This window comes from Podarcis bocagei (assembly GCF_964188305.1).
Source record: "Podarcis bocagei genome assembly, chromosome: 11".
Classification (NCBI taxonomy): domain Eukaryota; kingdom Metazoa; phylum Chordata; class Lepidosauria; order Squamata; family Lacertidae; genus Podarcis; species Podarcis bocagei.
The window spans coordinates 611980-625434 of record NC_138136.1 but is presented as its reverse complement, the minus strand read 5'-3'; the positions used below and the strand labels follow the sequence as shown (position 1 = coordinate 625434).

The window sequence follows — 13455 nt, the reverse complement described above, 5'->3', positions numbered from 1 at the left end:
AGGAGGTAAAACCCCGGAAAGAATCTCCTTCATCTTCAGACGTCTCGAACATTTCCCTCCACCGGTTGCGGTTCCTGGTCTCTAAGTACTCCTCCTCATCGGAATCTATTCCTCCTTCCAACTCCGATTCTGTGAATCCTTCCAACTCCTCCTCCTCATCGGTGGTGCCAAAGTATTCCCTCTGGAACCTCGCTACAGGCTGAGGTTTCCATGGGAACCTTTGATGGAACGTTTCTATTAAGACCTCGTCATCAACATCCTCTGCCATGACCCAGGTGTTTTCTGACTCCGGTTCCCCTTCCCACATTACCAAATACTCCACCTGATCACCCTTCCACCTGGAGTCGATGATCTCCGCCACATGACTGCTATGTTCCTTTTCTTCTATTGCTGGTCCCCGGGTGAACATCCCTTCCCGTTCCCCCTTATACGGTGACAGTAACGACCTGTGGAATACTGGGTGCAGTTTCATGTGGTTCGGTAACTGGAGCCTGAAAGCCACTGGGTTGACCTGTTGCGTGACCTCAAAGGGACCCAATCGTTTGGGTCTTAACTTCTTACAACCCCCTTTGAACGGCAACCCTTGGGTTGACAGCCACACCTGGTCCCCCACCCTAATGGTTTCACCTTCCCTTCTGTTTTTGTCTGCTTGCCTCTTATACTCTGCCTTGGCCCTTTCTAAATTGAGTTGGAGCTGACGATGGATCGCCTCCATTTCTTCTACAAACTGTTCGGCTGCCGGGACGCTCCATCTCTCCCCTCCTCCCCCGGGAAAAGCCCTGGGATGACACCCATAATTGGCCAAAAAGGGGCTCATCCCTGTGGACACATTCTCCGCATTGTTGTAGGCAAATTCCGCCAGCGCCAACTTGTCTACCCAATCATTCTCTCTGTCATTGACATAACACCTCAGGTATTGCTGGAGGATACCGTTTGCCCTTTCCGCCTGCCCGTTAGTTTCCGGGTGCCGGGCCGTCGAAAAATTTACCTCTACCTGCAGTAAGCTCATGAGTTTCCTCCAGAACCTGGACGTAAATTGTTTCCCTCTGTCTGAGACCACCCTCAAGGGGGCGCCGTGCAACCTAAAAATGTGTTCTACAAACAATTTAGCTGTCTCTTCCGCCGTGACTGCATGCGAACAGGCTATAAAGTGGCACATTTTTGTTAATAGCTCTACCACGACCATGATGGCTGTTTTCCCTTTGGACTTCGGCAGGTCAGTCATAAAATCTATTGACACTGCCTCCCATGGTCGTTCTGGCGTGGGTAACGGTTCTAATAACCCCGCCGGCGCCCGCCTCTCCCCTTTGGCTCTCTGGCATTGGTCACACCCTCTTACATACTCCTGTACATCTTCCCTGACCTTGGGCCACCAAAATTCCCTGGTGACCATGGTCTTATGTTGCCCAAAATGCCCCGCTGTGGGGCTGTCATGCAACTGCTTGAGTACTCTCCCCCTCAATTCTCCTTCGGGTATATACAGTGCCCCCTTGTAATATAATGCCCCGTTTCTTTCCTCAAACCCTCCGGGTTCCTCTCCCTCCCTCCTGAGACCTCTGAGCTTATTCTGGGCGTATTCATCATTCTCCGTTTCCTCTACCAGTTCTCTTTGCCCCACCAATGCCGCCCCACACACCCAGCGGTCCTCTGGGATGACATGTCTCTGTTCGGGTGCTCCCTCCCCCTCCAAATATTCAGGTTTGCGTGAGAGAGCGTCCGCCCTGACGTTCTCTGGGCCTGGCACGTAACAAATTTCAAAGTGGAATTTGGAGAACTCCTGGGCCCATCTCACTTGCCGTTGGTTGAGAACTTGTGCCGTCCTCCAATACTCTAGGTTCTTGTGGTCAGTGCACACTTGCACCTTATGTTGTGCGCCAACCAATAGGTGCCTCCATCTTCGGAACGCTTCGTGAATGGCGAGTAGTTCTCGGTCATACACCGTGTAGTTCCTCTCGGATTTGTTCAGCTTTCGTGAGAAAAAGGTGCACGGTCTCCACTCCGACTTCTCCTCCCCAGGCTGCAGAAGCACCGCCCCCAACGCCCGGTCCGATGCATCGGTCTCCACTCTCATTGGTTTTTGTAAATCCACATGTAGGAGTTGTTCTTCAGAAGCGAACGCCCTTTTCAGTTCCTCAAAAGCTCGCTGCGCCTCTGCCGTCCAAACGAATTTCTTCTTACTACTGAGACAGTCCGTAATGGGAGCCGTCAGGTGGGCAAAGTTTCTGATGAACTTCCGATAGAAGTTTCCAAACCCTAGGAATCTTTGCACATCCTTTTTCGTTCTCGGTGTCTTCCATTCCAGCACCGCCTGGACCTTGCCTGGATCCATGGCCAATCCCTTGTCTGACAGGCAGTACCCCAGGAATTCCACCTCCTTGGTATGAAACTGACATTTCTCCAGTTTCACCCACAGCTGGTTCGCTTGCAGTTTGCCCAACACTTCCCTGACGTCTCTCACATGCTGCTCCTCATTCTCTGAATACACCAACACGTCATCTAAGAAGGCCACGCAATTCTTGTAAAGCAAAGGTCCCCAGACGTGGTTCATAAACGATTGAAAACACGCTGAGCCTGCCTGCAGACCGAAGGGCATAACGAGATATTCAAATGCCCCCAATGGGGTGAACATGGTGGTCTTCCATTCATCTCCCTTCCTTATCCGTATCAGGTTATACGCCCCGCTCAGGTCCAGTTTAGTAAAAATCTTTCCCTTCTTGACACTTGTCAAAATGTCATCAATTCTGGGCATAGGGAAAGTCACTGGTTCTGACACTGCATTTAAGGCCCGAAAGTCCACGACCAGCCTCGGCTTGTCCGTGTTTTTCTTGTCCACAAAAAACACTGGGCTACCACCCACCGCTCTGGACTCTCTGATGAAACCCCTCTTCAGGTTCTTGTCAATGAACTCCCTTAACTCCTGCATCTCCCTGTCTGACATGGCGTACAGCTTGCCTACAGGGAGCTGCGCCCCAGGGAGTAAATTGATTTGACAGTCAAAGGGTCTATGCGGGGGTAGTTTGTCTGCTTCCCTCTCGCTGAAGACGTTGCTCAGGTCGGCGTATTGTCGGGGCACCTTCCCTTTCTCCGTTACTTCCGTCCCTGCTAGAGTGGCTTTGGCCCCTCCTTGAGCCTCCCCCTCTTTGCAGTGTTCAAGACAATGTGCTGACCCAAAGGAGACCACTCTCTGATGCCAGCCCACTAGCGGATCATGTAATGCTAGCCAGCTCATTCCCAAAATAATGGGAGCTCCTCCCAAGGTAGCCACATTAAACGCTATTAGCTCAGTGTGTCTTGCTACCCACATTATCATTGGGACGGTCTGTTGGCTGACTTCTCCTCCCAACAGCTCCCTCCCGTCAATCGTGGTCACCTGCAAAGGGTTGCTTAAAGGGATAGTCTGTATCTGGTGTTCAGCTGCAAACTCCTTGCTCATGAAATTGCAGGAGCTGCCTGAGCCCAATAGCGCCTTTATTTTTAGTGGGTGTCCGTTTGGCAACTCCAGCGACACCTCTATCACTAGGGCGGGTCTAGGCGGTTCCGGCGTGGGCACTTTCACTGCTCTTTGGCCTGGCTGCTGTGCCCCGACGGTGGCAGCCAGGCGTTGGCTTTTACTTGCTGCGGAACTTCTTCCTCCTTCTCCCCAACAGCTCCCACCATCCCTTGCCATTCCTTTCTTTGGGGGCAGACTCTGGCAAAGTGACCTGGCTGTTGGCAGAGATAGCATTTCCGGGCGCCTTTTCCCTCCTTCCTACCCCCTTCACTGGGCTTTGAAACTGCGCGCACGCGCGCTGTTCCAATTTCCATCAGCTCTCCTGGTGGGAAGGGAGGCTCTGGAATCTCTGGAATGTGAAACTCCCTCCAACGTTCCCCCTTCCCTTCCCGCCTCTCCAAGGCTCTCGCCTCCTGGCGTGCTCCTATGGTCAGCACAGATTTGGTCAGCTGGTCCATAGACTCCGCCCTGGGGGCCCGGGAAAGTTTGTCTTTCACAGCCGAATAAAGCCCTTCTTCAAAAAGCATTTGTATGGGTTCCGCCGATAGATCCCACCCCAATCTATGGATCAACATGGTGAACTCAGTCCAGTACTCACGGACAGATCGGCTTCCCTGTTTACAAGCCATTAACTGTCTGCGTACCACTCCCTGCTCAATATCGCTGGAAAACATCATGTCCATGGCACGAAAAACTTCATCGTGTCCTTTAGGATGTCATTATTTGCTGCCATCAGGGGCCTAACCCAGTCTCTCGCCCCCTTTTCAAGATGCCCAATCACAAATGCCACCCGCGATTCCTCGTCGGGAAAGTCATCAAACTGCAGATTGAGGGCATATTGCATCTCTGTCCTGAAGGCAAGATAGTCCTTGGGCTCCCCCCCAATTTCTGCACCAATCCTGGCACCTTTCTGGCTAGCGTGGTGGTTTTCGCCTTCTCTGCATCTTGAGCCCTCCTCTCCTCAAGCCTCGCCGTCTGCAGCGCTAGCTGGACCTCCAACACCCGGTACCTTTCTTCCAGGCTAGGACCAGCTCCAGCTCCTGCTTCTCCGGTTCCGGCTGGGTTGCTCATGATGCCTTCTCCTGCACAAGCTGCTTTCAAAGACTGTCGGAATGCTGTGATGGGATGATGAGCTGCTTGTGCGTAAAATCCAAATCCCTCAGAGTTTGTTCAAGTCCGCAAACCTCTGTCTGTAACGGAGCCCCTCTAACATGGCTCCGTCAGTCACTGGCAGATTCCGACAGTGGTTGCTTTTGGAATTGCTTCCAACATAAAAGCTCCTTAACGGAAACACGTCTTCTGGACTCACGTCGTGACAGTTTCCGGCGCGGAGTGGGTGTCCCTATAGGAGGTCCAGAAACCTCCCCACTGTCCTCGCTGGAAGTGTCTCTGAGCCATCCCTCCTGCTCACTTTCCCTCAGAGACCCTCCTCTCCCCCTGCTGGTTCCCTCTTCAGCTGCTGAGTCTCTCCCAACCTCCGTGAGCCCTTCCACACCTGCCTTTCCGATGGCAGTTCCCTGACACCATAGTTTGCCACAAATGGGGCTCTGCCCGTAGACACATGTATTGCATTATTATATGCAAACTCTGCTAGACTCAACTTCTCTAACCACCCGCTTTGCTGACAACCAGCATAACACCTCAGATATTGTTGTAGTGTTGCATTCGTTCTTTCAGCTTCCCCATTGGTTTGCGGGTGTCTCGCTGACGTGAGGCTTAGCTCCACATCTAGTAACTGCATTAACCTCCTCCAAAATTGTGATGTAAATTGGGCCCCTCTATCTGAAATGATTTGTGATAGCAAACCATGCAACCTAAAAATATTATCTAAAAACATATTTGCAGTTTCCTGCGCGGTCGGAATTTTGGCACATGGTATGAAATTTGCCATCTTGGTTAGCATGTCAACCACCACAAAGATCACTGTTTGCCTATGCGATGATGGTAGATCCGTTATAAAATCCATAGACACCACATCCCAAGGCCTTCCCGGCGTGGGCATAGGTTGCAACAACCCTGTGGGAGCTGCTCTGGGTGCCTTGGCTCGTTGACATACTTCACAACCTCTTACATATTGTGTTACCTCCTCCCTCAACTTTGGCCACCAGAACTGCCGTGTGATTTGATACAGGGTCTTTTCTCTACCAAAATGTCCTGCAGTTGGGTTATCATGATGTTGCCTCAACACTTTACCTCTTAATTCACATTCAGGTACATACATCACCCCTCTCCTGTACAACAATCCACCTTTTCCCTTGAAACCTTCCTCTTCCCCTCTACCTTTTCTCAGTTCCTCCATTTTCTCTTGTGCAAACTCATCTGTTACTGTCAATCGCTGGAATTCCCTGCCGTCCACTACTACAGCTGCACACCCCCACTGATCCGATCTCAGCATTTCTTGCAACTTGGGAGGTGCTTCCCCTTCCATATACTCAGGTTTGCGTGATAGCGTGTCTGCACGAACATTTTGATGCCCAGGTATGTACTCAATCCTAAAATTAAACCCAGCAAAAAACTCTGCCCACCTAATTTGCCTTTGGTTTAGCTGTCCAGCAGTTCTCCAATACTCTAAATTCTTATGATCCGTTTGTACCACTACATGATGTGATGCCCCTTCCAAAAAACGTCTCCACACTTTAAAGGCAGCATGCACAACTAAAAGTTCCTTGTCAAATATGGTGTAGTTTTGTTCTGATTAATTTAATTTTCTAGAGTAGAATGCACAGGATCTCCAGTCCCCTTCCTTGTCGTGTTGCAGCAGAATAGCCCCAATAGCCCTATCAGAGGCATCAGTTTCTACCTTCATACGTTTACTTGGATCTAAGTGCATAAGATATTTTTCTGAAGCAAACACCGCCTTTAATTTATCAAAGGCCTTCTGTGCTTCCTCAGACCATCTGAATGGCCCCATGCCTCTTAGACAATCAGTCAGTGGCGTTGTGATTTTGGAGTAATTACCTATGAATTTATGATAGAAATTAGCAAATCCTAAAAACCTCTGCAGATCTTTCTTAGTTTTAGGTGCCTCCCATTCCACCACTGCCTGAACTTTACTGGGGTCCATGTGCACCCCTTTGTGGGAAATGCAATATCCCAGGAACTCTACCTTTTGTGTGTGCAACTTACATTTCTCTAACTTCACATATAACCTGTTGGTCCTCAATCTCTCTAACACCTGCGTGACATGTTTTACATGTTCCTCCATACTTTCATTATATATTAAGAGGTCATCTAAATAAGAGACACAGAACTGATCCAGTATACCTGCTAAGACGTGATTGATGAAAGTTTGAAATACCCCTGAGCCATTTTGCAAGCCAAAAGGCATTACCAAGAATTCAAACGCACCATATTTAGTACAAAAACTGGTTTTCCACTCATCTCTGACCCTTATCAGATTATATGCTCCTCGTAGCTCAAGCTTGGTAAAGACTTTGGCTGACCTTGCTCTCTCTAAGAGGTCATCAATACGTGGCAGTGGGCACACACGAAGCTTCATTTGGCTGTTAAGGATTCTGAAGTCACATACTAATCTCGGTGCCCCTTCCTCCCCTTTCTTTTTGAAAAAAAAGACGGGAGCACCCCCCGAGGCTGTGGACTCTCTAATAAAACCTCTCTGCAAATTCTTTTGCAGGAACTCCCTCAATGCTGCAGATTCTAATTCCAACATGGCATATATCTTGCTTGGTGGCAACTGTGCCCCAGCGACTAGGTCTATCTTGCAATCATAGGGCCTATGTGGTGGAAGTTTATCTGCTTCTTTTTCACAAAAAACATCCTGATAAGCAATATATTGTGATGGAATCTCACTTTCATTCCCCATCAACTTCCCTTCCACCTCTGTTCTCATTACTTCCACCAAGATTTTTCCCTTTTGCCCCAAACAATGTGTCATACAATAGATCAAACAAAAAACCAAAGACCTTTGATGACAGGCAATCACCGGATTGTGATTGAGCCAACTCATGCCCAGCACCATTGGGTACCCAGCTAGTTTGGTCACATGAAATGCCCTGGTCTCTTTCCCATATCCATTTTCATTGGTAGAGTCTCGTAAATCACTTCTCCTGACAGTAGCGGCCTGCCATTGATTGTTTTCACTCGCAGTGGGAAATTTAAAGGTAACAAAGAGATTTTGTGTTCCTGTACCAATTTCTGGTCTATGAAATCTGCTGACGCTCCTGAGTCTAACAGCGCCTCTACCTGGACCCTATGTCCATTGGGTAGTTGTAGTTGCACCTTCACCATTAGTCCTGGGATAGGTGGTTCCGCGTGAGAGCCTTCTATTGCTCCTCCACCCAGCTGCAAGCTCCCATTTCCAGCCGGGGACATTCATTTCCCTGATGCAGTTCCTTCAGGCAATTGTCTCCTCCCATGTCTGCTCCCACTGCTCTCCTCCCCCCCTTGGGGAAAACATTCTCCCTCTGGGAAACTGGAAACGTCTAACTCTAACTCTTCCCTGACAGGAGGTGTTTACAATTTTCTTGAATTAAGTATGTGATAGTCTTTATTTATTTATATACTACTTAAATGTAACACTTGCTTCTATGAAATATATATATGCATATGTTAATAAAATTTGCAATCTTATCACATGCTAAAACATAGGATACAATAGTTTGATTCTGCATTAAGTGATATCTTGCAGCTTCAAGATGAGGTGATGGAAAATGTAAGCAAATGAGGAGGTCTTTCAGTTTTTTACATCCCGAAAGTGTGCAACATAACAATAGTAAAGTGATTCATTTTTTTATTGAAACTAAGATGCATTTGAAATTTTTTCTCTGAAGGCAAAGGCTCCACTGGTGACAGAAAATCAATGGCAATGCAAGGTAGAAGACTTTCTGAAAGAAGCCTTGGATTGGAGGATGTTCCTGCCTTGCCAACCTTCAAAAACACCACTCTGACTTTCAGCACATTTTTTAAACAGGTATAGTATAGACTGACATCTTCAAGATTTTTATGGTTTCCCCCCTCCAGTGACCTAGAAACAAGTAGCCTAACAAAATAGCATGAAAAGTAAGAGGAGTACTTTTACCACTGTATTTTTGGGTAGTAATGTAGAGGAAATTGAAAATACCAGTATGCAGTTTTTGAGTTTTTCTTGTCTAATAAATATTGAAAACTAAAAAAGTTAAGCATTTTTAATTCTGTTGCAGAATTATGAATTGTTTAAGCTGTAACTTTAGCCCCACTTCCCTGGGAATAAGCTCCATTGAATTCAGTAGGACTTATTTTGAGTAGACAAAAGTTCTCCTCTGTCAAGGCAGTTAAAATAACTTGGCTCCCATCAAACCTACTTTTTCAAATTATGTACCCATTATGTCATGTTGTTGTTTAGTCATTTAGTTGTGTCCGACTCTTCGTGACCCCATGGACCAGAGAATGCCAGGCACTCCTGTCTTCCACTGCCTTCCACAGTTTGGTCAAACTCATGTTTGTGGCTTCAAGAACACTGTCCAACCATCTCGTCCTTTGTCGTCCCCTTATCCTTGTGCCCTCCATCTTCCCCAACATCAGGGTCTTTTCCAGGGAGTCTTCTCTTCTCATGAGGTGGCCAAAGTATTGGAGTCTTAGCTTCACAATCTGTCCTTCCAGTGAGCACTCAGGGCTGATTTCCATCAGAATGGAGAGGTTTGATCTTCTTGCAGTCCATGGGACTCTCAAGAGTCTCCTCCAGCACCATAATTCAAAAGCATCAATTCTTTGGCGATCAGCCTTCTTGATGGTCCAGCTCTCACTTCCATACATCACTACTGGGAAAACCATAGCTTTAACTATACGGACCTTTGTTGGCAAGGTGATGTCTCTGCTTTTTAAGATGCTGTCTAGGTTTGTCATTGCTTTTCTCCCAAGAAGGAGGCGTCTTTTAATTTCGTGGCTGCTGTCACCATCTGAAGTGATCATGGAGCCCAAGAAAGTAAAATCTCTCACTGCCTCCATTTCTTCCCCTTCTATTTGCCAGGAGGTGATGGTCCCAGTGGCCATGATCTTAGTTTTTTTGATGTTGAGCTTAAGACCATATTTTGCGCTCTCCTCTTTCACCCTCATTAAAAGGTTCTTTAAATCCTCCTCACTTTCTGCCATCAAGGTTGTGTCATCTGCATATCTGAGATTGTTGATATTTCTTCCAGCAATCTTAATTCCGGCTAGGGATTAATCCAGCCCAGCCTTTTGCATGATGAATTCTGCATATAAGTTAAATAAGCAGGGAGACAATATACAGCCTTGTCGTACTCCTTTCCCAATTTTGAACCAATCAGTTGTTCCATATCCAGTTCTAACTGTAGCTTCTTGTCCCACATAGAGATTTCTCAGGAGACAGATGAGGTGATCAGGCACTTCCATTTCTTTAAGAACTTGCCATAGTTTGCTGTGGTCTACACAGTCAAAGGCTTTTGCATAGTCAATGAAGCAGAAGTAGATGTCTTTCTGGAACTCTCTAGCTTTCTCCATAATCCAACGCATGTTTGCAATTTGGTCTCTGGTTCCTCTGCCTCTTCTAAATCCAGCTTGCACTTCTGGGAGTTCTCGGTCCACATACTGCTTGAGCCTTCAATAAACTTGGATTACTGTGATGTTAAAAGGTCTGCCTTGGATTTGTATCAAGATCATTCTGTCATTTTTGAAATTGTATCCCAGTACAGCTTTCGCCACTATTTTGTTGACTATGAGGGCCACTCCATTTCTTTTATGGGATTCTTGCCCACAGTGGTAGATATGATGGACATCCGAACTGAATTCGCCCATTCCCGTCCATTTTAGTTCACTGGTGCCCATGGGCACCAATATTTATCCTTGCCATCTCATTTTTGACCACATCCAACTTACCCAGGTTCATGGTTCTTACATTCCAGGTTCCTATGCAATATTTTTCTTTACAGCATTGGACTTTCCTTTCGCTTCCAGGCATACCCGCAACTGAGCGACCTTTCGGCTTTAGCCCAGACGCTTCATCAGCTCTGGATCTACTTGTACTTGTCCTCCGCTCTTCCCCAGTAGCATGTTGGACGCCTTCCGACCTGAGGGGCTCATCTTCCAGCGTCATACCTTTTATATGCCTGTTGTCTTTGTCCATGGAGTTTTCTTGGCAGGGATACTGGAGTGGCTTGCCGGTTCCTGCTCCAGGTGGATCACGTTTGGTCAAAACTCTCCACTATGACCTGTCCATCGTGGGTGCCCTGCATGGCATAGTTCATAGCTTCTCTGAGTTCTTCAAGCCCCTTCGCCACGGCAAGGCAGTGATCCATGAAGGGGCCATTGTGTCATAGTGTTTCATATATAGTTAGCTGCAAAAGAAAATATTTGATTATATATATAATCGTGAGACTGTTATCAAATTTCTCGCTGTTTACAGGAAGGAGATCGGCTGACTGATGAAGACTTATTCAAGTTCTTAGCTGATTACAAGAGATCATCTTCTTTGCAGAGAAGAGTGAAATCTATACCAGGTACTTTTAATAATAAAGCTAGGTCCAGCCATATACAGTGACTGGATTCAGACAGGCTTTCCCAGCTCCATGAGCAATGGCTTATTATCCTGGTTTGTTCACTGACATTAAGCCGCTGTCCACCATTTTGGACGCAGTGAGGAAATTGGGATTAATACAAGTCAGGAATGAAATACCTAAAGATGATGGCTGAAGGAAGAGCATCCCACACAGCACGCATTCCCTGCTTCATAAACCCTGGTTTGTCAAGCTGAGAAAGATTATCCAAACCTGGCCAAGTTTGTTTCTTGGGATTCCTCAGGTGTTGGAGCAGGCAAGCAGTATTCCTGCTATTGGGGATTTGCCTTGAAGGATTCATCTGTTCTCCTTGCCACCCCGGGCTTCTCTTAGCATTCCTTCTCCTGGGCTGAGGCTGAGGCTACCTTACCTCAGTTCATGTCATGTCATTATAATTTTCCCTAATCAATGCTTTACCTTTCCTCCCCATTCCCATTTGTTCCCCACTGCATCAAATGGCAGGTGGTCCTGTGAGAATCACCTCATGCTAAATATCCTGTGGAGGATGGTGTACCCAGTGTTCACACTCTCAGCCATCTCAGGCTGTGTACATGCTGAGACTATATGTGAATCAGAGTGTATTGACCTGTCTCATTTGTTAGATTTGGCATTTTCTTCTGTCTTGTTTATTTTTAATAAAGCATTTGTCTTTCATGTTACTATATTTTGTTTAAAGGATTGCTCAAGTTGGAGATCTCCCCTGCTTCAGAAGGTCTCAGTTGCTGCCTCAGCCCAGAGTTGTTGCTGGTGAAGCCATTCCCTGAAAACCGCAGCCGGCCTCATAAAGAGATTCTGGAGTTTCCAGTACGAGAAGTCTATGTCCCCCATACTGTATATAGGTAAGAGGATTAACATGATCAAGGTACATCCATTCTCTTCCTGGATTAGGACCCACATCTAAATCAAATGAGCTAGACCTCTTGTCTAGTTGGCATTACCAGGTAATGCTGTTGAAGACATACGGGGAAAGTAATTCATAGCAAAGTTAATCAGACAATAAATGTTGAAGTATAACTAGCTGAGGTTGCTGAATGCCTCCTCAAACTTTATTTGTGGTAATTCTAGTGACAGAGAACAGCTATTGCATGTGGGGTGGGGTGGCCCAGTCAAGATGCACCCTGGGAGAGGATTTGAGAAAAGTCTCGCCCCTTTCCTGGGAGCCACTGCATTTCCATAAAAAAATCTGCCTCCTTTTCTGAGGCAACTGTGAACAATCGGGATAAAATGTTAAGTGGTTTTTGAAAGGATTGAAAATGTCCTCCTTGTATGTTCAGTGCCCCTCTGCAAATATCCCAACTGTCTTCATTTACCCAGGATAGCCACTGACTTCTGGTTATGTATGGTTGTCCACATTTGGAGAGATTGGGAGTGGGGGGGGGGGTGCTCTTCTAAAATACTGGTAAGGAGAATTGCTTGGACCTCCTGGTCTTGAAAGGTTAAATCGGTGAGACTAGGCAGGGGGTATGGAAGACAACTGCCATCTGTCCTGAGTCTGTGTGCATGCCAATGCGTGTTCATGAACACTTAATACACAATCCAGCACGCTGCCTGCAATTGCACAATTCAACTGATGAGGTTTGTTTTGAATAGTCAGCAGCCTATCATCAGGCAAATAAGTAAAACACTTGTGTCTATTCAGTGTGCTGTTTGCTTATACGTGCGTGCAGAATAGGCTATGAATGAATGAATACAGCTTATAAATGGCTGAGACTTTTGGAATGTGTAGTGGATGGGCAATGTGGTAGTGATCCTTGACACGAAAACAAGAGTCTTACACAGTACATTTTGTGCTCATTTCCACCTGTGAAATGTTAAGAGGGTGTGCATGCCAGATATTAACACCCATTGCATTCAAAACAACAACAACAACAACTTATTTATACCCTGCCCTGGACACAGAATTGACCTGCGCCTCCATGGACAGCTGTGAGTCCAAAATGACTCCCAGGCTGCGCACCTAGTCCTTCAGGGGCACAGGTACCCCATTCAGGACCAGGGAGTCCTGCCCACCTGCCCACCTCCTGTCCCTCAAGAACAATACTTCTATCTTATCAGGATTCAGCCACAATCTGTTGGCTGCCATCCATCCTCTAACCGCCTCCAGACACTCACACTGGACCTTCACTGGTTCTGATTTGAAAGAGAGGTAGAGCTGGGTATCATCCGCATACTGATGAACACCCAGCCCAAACCCCCGATGATTTCTCCCAGTGGCTGCATGCAGATGTTAAAAAGCATGGGCGAGAGGACAGAACCCTGAGGCACCCCACAAGTGAGAGCCCAGGGGTCTGAACACTCATCCCCCCCCCACTTTCTGAACACGGCCCAAGAGGAAGGAGCGGAACCACTGTATAACGGTCCAGAAGGATGTTATGGTCGATGATATCAAAAGCCGCTGAGAGATCCAGCAGAACTAGGAAATATCTCGCACCTTTGTCCCTAGCCCGCTGGAGATCA

The 13455-nt window shown here is 47.1% G+C and overlaps 1 protein-coding gene across 4 annotated transcripts in view; it reads left to right on the top strand.

The window, feature by feature from the left end:
* Positions 1-13455, top strand: part of DOCK8 (dedicator of cytokinesis 8) — a 158952-nt gene that overhangs the window by 49182 nt on the left and 96315 nt on the right. For all 4 annotated transcript variants that reach the window (XM_081213510.1, XM_081213509.1, XM_081213508.1 and 1 more), the window contains 3 exons: positions 8281-8420; positions 10848-10941; positions 11675-11837. In XM_081213510.1, the coding sequence (XP_081069636.1) occupies positions 8281-8420; positions 10848-10941; positions 11675-11837 (397 nt within the window). The remainder of the gene's footprint in view (positions 1-8280; positions 8421-10847; positions 10942-11674; positions 11838-13455) is intronic.